This window comes from Buceros rhinoceros, unplaced genomic scaffold (assembly GCF_000710305.1).
Source record: "Buceros rhinoceros silvestris isolate BGI_N320 unplaced genomic scaffold, ASM71030v1 scaffold2737, whole genome shotgun sequence".
NCBI lineage: Eukaryota > Metazoa > Chordata > Aves > Bucerotiformes > Bucerotidae > Buceros > Buceros rhinoceros.
In genome coordinates, this window is record NW_010421387.1 from 57369 (window position 1) to 70087 (window position 12719).

At 39.0% G+C, this 12719-nt stretch overlaps 1 protein-coding gene across 1 annotated transcript in view; it reads right to left on the bottom strand.

The window, feature by feature from the left end:
* Positions 1-12719, bottom strand: part of ATXN10 (ataxin 10) — a 70798-nt gene that overhangs the window by 53905 nt on the left and 4174 nt on the right. Inside the window, exon 3 of the mRNA XM_010139620.1 lies at positions 9440-9522. Coding sequence (XP_010137922.1) covers positions 9440-9522 — 83 coding nt within the window. The remainder of the gene's footprint in view (positions 1-9439; positions 9523-12719) is intronic.

Below are 12719 nucleotides of genomic sequence, written 5' to 3' on the forward strand. Positions count from 1 at the left end.
CCCCCCCCCCCCCCCCCCCCCCCCCAACATTTCAAAGCAGGATGTTCTTCAGCAAATGCAAATACTCACACGGTGCTTTCACAACCAGCCTGCAATGGGTTATTGAGAGGTCTTCTAGGTTCTACAAAAATATCCTCTTTATACAACAGGGCAACACATACAAGGGGAAACATTGCCTCTTTTCCTAATGAATTTTGGTACCTAAATGTTTGTCTATATGTAAGCTGATCTTTTAGGGTGGCTCGATGCCACCCATGCAAGTGGTGAGGCAGCTGATACTTCACGGCCCTGAATGAGGATGGCTTAAACACACTCCAGCAGTTCAGTACCTTCAAGATCAAAGCTTCATTTGTTCCTCTCAATCTCTTACGAGCACACACTAACTGAACCAAGCTCTAGCACACACTTTTCATTTAACAATTATATTGCAGTACTACCTAGAGAGCCTGAAGGACATACATGAACCTTTCACAGGCCTGACCCTGCATCTCGCTCCTCACAAAGACATCATTGCACACAGTGTCATTTGCAGAATCAGATTGTGTATTAGATGAAAACTTAAATCCTTGAAGTTATTAGGATAAAGATTTTAAGTACCATGATTTTAAAACATAATACATTGTTTCCTTCTGCTCCACGAGGTTAGATAATATTTCCAAAAAAATGTGTTAAAAGCTCCAGCACTAAAGTTAAGAGTTTATTTCTGGTAAGCCTTTATCAAGAAGATTAACTGCAACTTCTCCTCCCCAGTATTTTTCCTGATTAGATTGGTGCACAGGACCATTATGTTATTACACAATCAAATTTGCTGTACTGTGCATTATTTAAATGTTTACATTCACACACATTTTCACACCTTCCTTACAGAACATGAGGTTTTTTCCTGCTAGAAAATCAGACTTATCTTTCAAATTCCCACTACAGTTTCTCTAGTCAAGAACAGGAGCCCATAAACTTGCTCACCAATCACTTTGAAAAAACTTGACCCCAGCTGCAGAGTCTTACAACAGTAAGGAGAGATTTTCGCTCCTTTTATCCGGGGCAGACAGCAGAGATAGCTGTAAGTACAGTTCTCTGCCTTTACTGGAATTACGCAGAGATATAAAATAAATCAAAACATGTATGAAGCTGCACAACATGACTTGCCAGATTGCAAATATAAGGCTAGCAAACTTGCATCTCTCTCTTCAATGCTTTGCTAACCGTTAACTATGCATGAAAAATATAGCTGGCGTGCCCGCTCTCCAGTGAGGGCATGCATAAAGGTTCACAACCACTTAGGCCAAATCGCAGCCTCCTGACAGCCTGTAGACTTTTTAAGTCACCCATGACCTTTGCAAAACTAAATTGTGGACTCTGAGCCATTACACAGACTACTTCTGATTGTTTGTAAACAATGGCAGAATATTTTGTGATATATACTGCCATCCCTGGAAAAATAAAACCTTCAACTCAGCATAAGGTGTAGACCTCTATAACTACAAAATGTTAGTTTCCACCACTACCATCCGGTCATTGACTTGTTTCCTTGTGGCTGCAATTTAAAGCAACTTCCAGTCATAAAAAGAGTTATTTGCCTCTTCACCACCATGAATCATACCACAAATACTGATGAAAACGTATTTTCCTTGGAAAACAGGCTGTCTAGACTACTCAAATTGAATGTACAATACATATATCGGCTCTGTCATTTAAAGTTATTAAAATAGTGCTTAGTATTTTATTTCTGTAAATAAAATGAATGTCTAACTACCGATTATACTTCTGCCTTGATCATACTGCACTTGCTGCAGTGCAGACTAGTAACCCATTTTTACCATCTGTGGAATACCAAGAATGTTGTGTTTAATAAGTTTCTGTTCCCACTCCTCACTTCCTCCACCTCTGAAAGAAAGTAACACTCTCAATTTTTTTTCCTTCCCTTCAGAAATGCCAACTCTAATATTAACAGAACATTATATGCACTGACTGGACAACCATTCTGTTCTTGGAAGATAAATGTCTAGGCAAATTATCAACACTTTGTTCTTACTAAAAAGGAGAATTTGACTCAAAGGCAAGAAAAAACCCTATTATGCTGTTAAAAATGTAGAGTTACAAGTGAATTAGAAGGGAGCTGGAAGAAGCCATCAGACCACTCATCAAATTAGTCTCAGATGTAAATTAAATTCTAATGAATCTTATAATGGAAGATTAAAAAAAAATGTGCATTTACTAGGAAAAGAGGCAGTTTGACAGCCCACTGCCTGACATGAGAGCAGTTTCGTAGTGATTACAATACACACAGGATTAGCAACGCTCATTAAATACAGTAACAGGACCATTCCCTTTATCTTCTAGTATTTCAATTGCATCAGTTTATTTTTAGAAAGTGAACATCATGTGTTCATTTGTTTAATAAATTATCTATTAAAGTCTAAAGGCAAAATAAATAGGACTCCTGTTTCATCCCCACAAGCAGCAAAAACACATGTCTGAGATTACTCTCCTATATGAAGTAAAACACATGTAAGTGCTTGCAGACTTGGGAACTGCATTTATAAGCTTCCTGCAGGCGTTAAGATGTAAAATCTTTTTCTTGAATCAGTCTAGAAATTGAGCCTAAATCTAACAGACAATGTCTCTTTAAGGACCCTACTGTAGCAAAATCAGCAAGTTTGAAGTACTGGGGAGTCTCAACCTGGACTTAAACCATGCCAGGAAACCAACAAAAATAACAGAAAGGACTGGCCACCCACTATGCCTTATTCGTGGTATCTAACCATACGACACACTACTACACGATACCTTGTACAGGTCTAAAAAAAAAAAAAATTAACATGTGAAATAGTAACCAAGATTGTGAGCAAATTTCTCCAATTATTTTAATGGCATACTGTGGATGTTGTTTCATTTAAACCAAAACTACCACTGAAGTGCTTATATTTTTCCTAGAAAAGCTAAATCATCTTTTTCTGTAAGCTTGTGGAAAGGATGTTTGGTTTTTTTTCTCCCTTGGACCATTTACATTCTATACCTGGCTAATAAATGGATCATGGCCCTTCTGCAACAGACAGAGATCAATATCTAAACTCACATTTAGTATTTTTACTTGTATACCCACATTAATATACAGCAACAGTTCGAGCATCCACATTTTTGGGTATTACCATTTATTTTTATTTCTTTACACCTGTAAAGGAAGCTTGCCTCTTCTCATTGCTTGGTCACAGTCCCTTCTGTATCACATGTGATGTATGCCCAGAGGATGTAACAAAGGGAAGAAACCTCATGTCTCCTGCTACAAATCTTGAAACCTTTCCTTCCTACAACTGGCAGTATTTTCTAAAATTCTCACTGAAAATGAAGGACAGGCACAAGGCATTTCTCTCTAAGTCCAAATCTCCTAGCAAAAAAGGATGCTGCAGAATGGAAAAAAGCCACATGTACAGACAGCCCCCTCTCTTTTTCACCAGAACAATGCTCATGTAATTAGAGAGTCTGGAAAATGTTTCATGACAATTATGATCAAAAGGTTGAGAATTGCATGGTGAACTTCTACACAATTACAACTACTGGGATTTTTATCCAAACAGGAGATAGTTCACCCAAAGCCGAGTGGATGCATCACGTTGTTCTCTTTGCCTGGATCCTCTCCATCTTCACCTTCCCTGGAAGAACTATAGCAATCTCAGGCCTCTGTGGGAGGCTCTTTAGTAGGGACTAAAGAGTAGTATCCCCTCAGTACAGGTGAAACCAGTTCAGCTGCTTCTCCTTACATTATATTTAAGATGCTCTGTCTTTAGGAAGCTCTCTGCATTAAAAGGTTTTCTTTCCCCCATTCTTCCCACCTTGATCTTAGGATCCCGATATCCCTGCTGGGAGAAGCAAAATCAACCTAGACATGGTCATATTCTGTAAGAACGTAATGTATTCTTTACAATAAATGTATCCTTTATCTCTCCTCCATCACAGGCATGACAGGGAAGAAGCATGTGACCTGCACTATGCCCATCATTGCCAATAACCACAGGATCTATCAGGAACAGTATGTAATTGGCAAATCCAATCGACGCCTGGCCTTTTCTGAACAAAGCCTAGTGGCATGTTATGAGATAAAGACTGGTTCCTCTTCTTGCCTTTATTGTAGAGGGAAGATAGAAACAGCCACTGAGCAGCTGCTGCAAGGTAAGATACTCAGAAGTATGATGGCCCTGCTCACACTAGAGCTGCCCTGTGCAGCTGCCGATTCAGCACACCATGTCAGAGCAAAGCAGTCATTCCATCAAAAGAAAAAGGCAGGGAACAGATTTTCCATCCATAGTAGAACAGTAATCTTTTTCCCTCACACCTTTACAGTCAACCAATGGTGACAATCTTAAAGCTACAAATATTTCTGCAAGTTTTGATTTACATGTATTTATGTAGATAAGAAACCTGCTTCGTTATGAATCTTGTTGACATTATTTACTGATAGGGTAGGGGAGAGCAAAGAGCAGGGAAGGAAGGGGCTTACAGAACACTGTATTTAAAGGTCCACAGAAATACAGGCATTATTGCTCATTTCAAGCCTCAAAGTAACCAGAAACCATGCCAATTAAATAGACATCAGCAAACTCCTATTTCCTTTGTGTTCCAAGTGGATATCAGTCCAGATTATAAAACCACTATGCATATGTCATAAATCAGCAACATCTTGGCAGGCTGTACTAGAAAGCCTCCAAACTGCAAAGGCAAGAAAAAAAAAATCCAAAACATCTATAAACACTGCCTAAAAGAAGTATCAGCAACAAGAAAAGGGAAACCTACAAGGCAGCACACTGAGGTACTAATTGTTATAACTCACGGATATTAACTCAGGTTGGTCTTTTTCCTAGAAGGAGCAAAATTATTTACACTGACTCTGAGACAGTCACTGTCTCTGTCTCCCAGTACAGCAATCAAAATTTTTTCCACGAGTACCATGAGAAGGACAGTTCTGAGTTTTGATTATCAGTGCAATAAATATTGAATTGTTGGAAACTAGCTTTTTTGTCACTATTTCAAAGTCTGCCTCCAATGCCAACCATGTCGTCAGTATCTGACAGGTGAACCTCATTAGGCAGGATCTGGTCTGGTCTGTAGGTCAAATTGTATCTCAACAAGGTGCTGCAATAATACACTTCTATACTCACAGTCCATGGTAAATAAAGTAATTCAGCTCAGCAGAGCTTAAACCAGTCACTCACTGCAGAAGCAACAGGACTTGAGTAGAGAATCAAGTCCAAGGTAGGAGAAAGCCCACTACTGAAGGACCACTGGATTATAACTTGGTAGGACATTTAGGCCAGAGTTAGGAAAATGTTTTAAAATGAGAGTGTCTTCCATAGGACTAAGAAGGGATAAACACAGCAAGCTGGAGCTTACTGTCCTCAGACACTGGATCCTACAACTACAGTTAGTTGCCCATAGTATCAAGGGTCTAGTAATGATTTCAGGCCCTGTTGGAGGCCCCACTCCCTTGTCCTGCTCCCTCCACCTGCCTTACGACAAGAAAATGTTGTATTTAAATAGTGTCCCTGGTCCTAAGGCTGCCCTTCTTAAAGGGATTTGAACTTGCTCTCTCCACTTCAGATGTTACAAACTGAGAAAAAGAAATTGAGGCGTGTGTATAGTTTCTGTGTTAACACCAGAAGTCACAGTCAAGCCATGTGTGCAAAGACAAACGTGCCAGGCTGAAAACACCGGTAACTCTGGCATTTGCTCAAAATGGGACTTACTTCTGTGTCATATAAATACAGTTTACTGTCCTAACCCTGCAGGGCACATATAGCTGTGCCTGTACACTGCACAAGATTTAAAGTGTGGGACTCTCAGTGCATGGAGTGAGCGTTAACCACTGCAGCCAGCGACAATACTACACAAAAAAGCCAAAGAAACTTCAGTGTTTGCTAACTCAGAAGTATTCACCAATTTGACTCGTCTTAGTCCAGGTTTGACTCTTTTCCTTCCACAGACAGCTAGAAGAGGTATAAAAGTTGGCTCCCTATTTTGCATCTTCTGAAAAAAGGAACAACAACCTGAACCAAGACCCACCCAAATCAGTCTTTCCACAGCCTTTAATGGATTTTGGACCAAACTATGAGGATCAAGAGAACCTTCTTGCCCACAGAAGGTGGCATCAGGTTGACGTGTTTAGGAAGGGTGAAGCTTGCAGACTATAATCCTTGCTGTAGATGTTCTGAAGACAGTTCATTAAAAAGCTACTACACTATTCACCAAAACACAGCACAGACAAAGCAGTTATAAAGTTAAAACAGCAGTATAGGGCAGGACGGAAGTATCACTGCGCAAATCTGGTAACTTACTACTGCCCAGCGGCAGCAATGCCTAGGTCCTGACTGTACCATTAACCAGCAAAGGACCAACTGCCTGTTGTTAGAAAACCTCATACTTGCTTCCTAGCACAGATGTTTCTGGGGCATGCTCACAGTTACTTTTCAAAAGCACCCAGCCTCACTTACAATTAAAAAAAAAAAAAAAAAAAAAATCGAAGAATTAGTGAGTTAAACACAAAGGAACCAAAAAAACCCGAATAACCCCAAATGGTACCAAGAGAACAAACCAATTACTTAAAACTTTCCTGTTTGGTAAAGTAGTAAAATGCTCTGAGCTATAATAATTAGGGGATAACAAAACTCAAACAAAACACAGGATTTTCTTAAGCTATGGAAACACGAAACCGAAATCCCAATACAAGTGCAAATAACAGTTTACTTCTACCAGATATTGTATCAACAGATTGTTACGGCATACACTGCAAATGCTACAAAGACCATGAAAATCCCAATATTATTTTTACAGATTGGAAAAATACAAAGGCCAAAAACAACACCAATAACTCAAATAAAAAACTCATGCTTATGTTTACATAAAAGTTTGATGAGTATAATATATTCGTCACACTCCCGCAATTATTCCCCGAAAATACTATAAATATTATTTTGACAATGTAATTACAGTTTTTACTTCAACAGTGGTAGCAAAGTACTGGCACCAATCCCCCATACAAAAAGCCTAGACAGACAAAGCAAAGATCACACATGGAAACTGGCAGCTCTTAAGATCAGGGCTGTCCTTTATTTGTATCACTAAAAAAAAGTGTTTAAATTAGCATCTGGTTTATTTAAGCTGTAAAATATAAGTAGTTTAATTATGCTAGCAGTAAGCAAAAGGAAACCCCAAATACAAAAATAAATGAAAGTGGAGATTTTTAAATTCTCTTTTCTTCCAGCAGCTGAGGCTGGAAGAGTGCTTCTTTCATGCTGTTTTTGGGAATTAACCCCATGGACTGTGGGCCCATTCAGGAACTGCTCTCTCCCACTTCCTCTCCCTTGAAAGAAAAGGTAATACGAATATGAACTTATATTGACAAACATCATCTATTAACAGTTCATGATGTTTTGACTCTGTATGACAAGTGGTTGAAGCTTTGTAACCACTTACTCTCTCATTCCACGTAAATCAGCATGTAACGTATGACTCGTACAACAAATCTGCAGCATAGTAATTTACAGTATTTGCTCACAAAAAAAATTAAAACCAAACCAACAACAAAAATCCCCAATAAAACAGTACGCTTTCTCCTCCAGAGATAAATATAGAAGGCACTGATGTGGGAAGAGAGGAAGGATTAACTTTCCTTCCTTAGTCCTGTTGGTTTAAATTTAGTAGCCATTGTGTTTGAGAGTCTCCAGGATACAATTTAGAAGCTACATCTTCTCCAACTGTAGTCAAATTACAATCAAATCCACATAACTAAGCCTGTGTGGAGACACTTGTTGTTCAGACAACAAAAAAGATCTGTTTATAGACAATAAACCTCAGCAATGGTTTCCCAAATGCATTGCATATTTGCTCCGTTATATCTGTCCAATGAAAATTTATTGTCCATCACACTTTCCAGGTGCACTTTAAAATATTTATTTTTGCTTACATAAAACACAAGCAGCAATTTCAAAATTAAACCATTCAGTGCAACATGACTAAAGAACTACAAAAAGCAGTGAAATCAGAATGCAAATTTTTAAAGAATAAAACAAAACCATGACAGATACTGAACAGGAAATAAAAGAGAAGGACAGAAGGTAAAAGACAGACTTCTTAGGTCAATATTTGCATCATTGAAGAGTATCTAGGTTCTCTTGGTCACCACTCTGTTTCTCTTTCCCGTTAATTTAAAATACATTACTGAATGACCAGTCATTCCAAACAATAAGGTACAGGGCAAAAAAAGTTTCACAAATGGGCCACAGACAGACTCCTATAGATAAACCCTAAATGCCCTGATTGATGATGATGATCTCTGGAAGCTATATATGGCCTAGGTTCCTTACCTCTTTTTTTTGACGCATGCACACACCATTATGCCTTTTTTTTTTTTTAATCTCTATGAAGGAGTGGTGTTTGTATTTTTAGAGGTTCTCTACTTGACTGGGAAGTCCTATCTTTTGCAGAGAGAAGGGGGGAAAACTGCTGGAGCAATAAGAAAACAAAGCATATTTACAAGTATGTGTGACTTGTCTGACACAAATCAGTCTTGACATTGCCCAGAAGAAGGGCTACAAATTAATAAACACTTGTTAAGCATCATGGCCCATCAACCCCCTGCACTCATCCAGCTGTTGGCTTTCCCTGTGCAACTCCTTAGAGCAGGTTCCCTTCTCCAAGTACTACAGAATACAAATTGCTCAAGATTAATTACTACTGTGCATTGTAAGCAATTACGACATGAGAAACTAGGCTATGGAATGCAAGTAAAACTAACTTGGGAAGTAAGAAGGGAGAAGGTGTGAGGACAAAGAGTGATCTACACCAACACCATATAGAAAAGGCCTAAAAATGTTCTTTTAATATACATATTAAAAAGAAAGAAGATTATTATCACAGGGGTGGCTGGCTTGCAGGTGGGGCTGGACAATCTTTATACACCATGTGTATGAACTAACTAGTTATTCTTAAACCTGTATGAAGCCTTCGAAAGGACAGACATACTAACCTTCAGGTGTTCTGGCCCACTGCCTTAGTGGCCTATCATGTACTCAGAACAACGGCTTTCTCCAGAGCTGCTTGGAACGAGTACATTACAAGCATATACATAGGAATTTATCTAACATTTTCCATTTTGAATGGAACTTTTCCTTTTTGCAATTCAAATATCCTGGTTAATTTTAAAGAAGTTTCCACATCTTTCCTTTCTACAGGGAACAGTTGAGGGAAAATACAATTGGACTAGACATGCAGCCAAGATTTTTTCAAGCAGTAGAAGAGAAGATACCCCAATTCTTAAATGCAATTCAAGAAACAACTAAGCTTATTTATGGAAAAAAAATGCATCAGTGAAGTGCCATCATACCACCATAAGAATTCCAGGTAAAGAAACACAGTGCAGGCTATATATTAACAAAATCCACAGCCTTACCAGTCAGTAACAATTCTTCTTCAACTTGTATTTCAGGAAGCAATTTGATCAAATGGACAGATGTAGAGATGAGACCCAGGTTCCTATAATTAAATTGGGAAAAAAAAAATTACTTGAAATGATATACGCTAAAATAAAGCGAAAAGGCTTTTCACTGGAGTTAACAGCAAGTCTTTCAGATCTTCAGCAATTTCTCCTCCTTAACTGTGCCTGACTATCAGCAACCACACTACTATCACAAGCAAATCAAACGGGTTTACTGCATCAGCCTGTGTAATAATAATTTTGGACATGGTTTCAGAACAAAGTACCCTTTCCTCTCTTTTTCTACTCTCGTAAATCAGATGTTAAAAAATAGCAGGTTATTCCTGTAATTTAAAAAGTTTTATTTGTGTTAAAACTTTGACACTTGCCCGAACACTTTAACTTCAAATAAAGCAATGTACATAAAATTTGAGAATTTTAAATACCAACAAAGGGATTAGTGACAGCCATCAAACAAACAACAGCTCCAGTTCAAAGGGAAACATACAAAACCCTCAGAGGGAAGCAGGGAAGGGCAAGTAATCATTTATCCTTCCTCCAGTGAGAAGGAAGCACAGGTAGAATCTCAGAATGGTTTGGGTTGGAAGGGACCTTTAAAAATCATCTAGTCCGATCTGCCCACCACGGGCAGGGACATCTTCCACTACAAGTAGCTGAAAGCCCCATTCAGCCTGACCTTGAACACTTCCAGACCTGGAAAAACACAGTGATAGTGAAGACAAACCAGTGAAGTGGAGCCATTTGGAATCAAAAACACAAAAATAATTCTACAACCAAAGATCAGCAGTCCTGGAGGTAGACAACATATGCGCCAGGATGTGCATGAACAGGAGCATAGAAGGATAGAAGGGAAATTACAGAATAAGCAGATGATGTTTTCAGCTTTTAACTCTTCAAGTAGTTTTGTACTTTAGCTTTTCTGCAAGCTTTTTGAGAAGATATTAGCCGAAATAGAGCAAGGGAAACTTCATAATACAGCAATACCATCTCTACCAAACCTCCACACGCATGCATGAGTTACTTTAAAAAATATCATATTATCACATATGAATCCTAAATAATTGGAGTAATGTGTTCTGCACATATTTTCTAAACAAACACATACTCTCTCATTAAGTTCTAACATAGAAGCTAAAGATAGATTTATAAATATATAATACACACATGCACACTGGTATACATACAATCTATTAAAACATTTCCCATCCCTTCAGACCCCAGATTTCTTCACAGCACACAAAACACAAAAACTGACCCTGGAAGGAACATGTTCCCCAGTAGTCTAAAAGCTGGTACACAATCAGTGTGTTTCCAATCTTAGCATCCTTTCTTATAGAATCACAGAATAATCTGGTTGGAAGAGACCTTTAAGATTATCAAGTCCAACTGTTCACCCATTTATCACTGTCAGGGTCCCTAAACCACGTCCATCAGCACCATATCTACACGTCTTTTAAACACTTCCAAGGATGGGGACTCCACCACCTCCCCGGGCAGCCTGTTGCAATGAATGTGCCTGTTCACAACCCTCTCTGTAATTCCTGATACCTAACCTAGATCTCCCCTGGAGGCCATTTTCTCTCGGTCTGTCGCTTGTCACATGGGAGAAAAGACCAACGCCCACCTCGCTACAGCCTCCTTTCAGGGAGCTGTAGAGAGCAGTAAGGTCTCCCCTCAGCCTCCCTTTCTCCAGGCTAAACAGCCCCAGTTCCTTCAGCTGCTCCTCATTACACTTGCTCTCCAGACCCTTCACCAACTTCATTGCCCTTCTCTGAACTCAACATCCTCTCAAGCACCTGAACGTCCTTCTTGAAGTGAGGGGCCTAAAACTGGACACAGTACTCAAGGTGAGGCCTCACTAGTGCTGAGTACAGGGGAACGATCACTTCCCTGTTCCTGCTGGCCACACTATTTCTGATACAAGCCAGGATGCCATTAGCCTTGGCCACTGGGCACGCTGCTGCCTCATATTCAATCATGTCATTTGGATCAAACAATTTGTATTTTGAGGAGTTTTTTTGAATTCTGAATGTTGAACACTTCAAACCAACATCAAAGGCACATAACACTTGCCTTCCATTCACATCTTTTGATCATTCAGGACATTCAATTCCTGAGTTGTGCATTTGCAACCATTTAAAATTAGCACAAACATATGGCTAATATACAGTTGCCTCAAAGCACCCACTGCAGTATTAAAAGGAGCATAAATTGTTACGCTACTACAAAGCCAAACCAGTATCTGATGAGTGACACACCAGGTCCTTCACTGCTAGAAATGTGGACAGAACTTTCTATACACACAGACCTACCTCCTCCTGCAGTCTAAAGGAAAGTACAATTATTAGCATCTGGCTTCCTAAATGAGCAAGGCTATGCTGTCTAGGGAGGGCAAGTACGCAGCATAAGCATAACCAGTGCAGAGCACACTTTTATTCAGAAGCAGGTTGGATTCAAATTCCATTAGAAAGTGAAAACTGATTTTCACTTTCTAATGGAATTCAGATATCTGTAACTAGGTTGTACTTGTCATGCTACTGAAAAAGGTAATCCAACCAGCAACCAGCCATGTCATTTTGTGCCCCGTTTTGTTAACACGAGTAACTATGGAGGTACAGAAGTTACAATAAGGAACCCAGACTGGCTGAACATCCACCTACCAAAATTTATAAACAAGCATATAAATTTTCTGTCAGATCAATTCCTTAACCCACAACATGATCATGACTGCTAGCACTGCCAGGAACAAAAAGGTAAGAGCCTAAACTTAGATTTACCTTATTCTAAAACTAATGCCTTCTATGAAAAGACCTGCAACTTCTGTGGCAGTAACAAAATTTTGCCCCAGCAAAGAAGTTGTGACTCTGTCCCGTGTCAAAATTATATCTAGCTCAATAAACTCTGCAACAATTCTTCGTGATCTAACAAACGTGTAACAGATTTCAGGGTTTTGGTTTTTCTTCCAGTTGGTTGGTTTTGGGTTCTTGTGGGGTGGGGAGGGGGAGCATGTTTGTTATTGTTTTGGAATTTGTTCCTTTTTTAAAAAAAAAAAAACAAAAAACAGTAGGTAGACTATCAGGTTTTCAGTAACTATAGCTGGCTGTATCCCAAGCTCCCCTCAGTCCTGCAAGAGACACAGGCACAAAAAAAAAAAAAAAAAAAAAAACCAAAAAAAACCCCAAACAAACAAAAAACCAAAAAAAACCCTATTTAAAAAAAAAATATATTTTTAAAA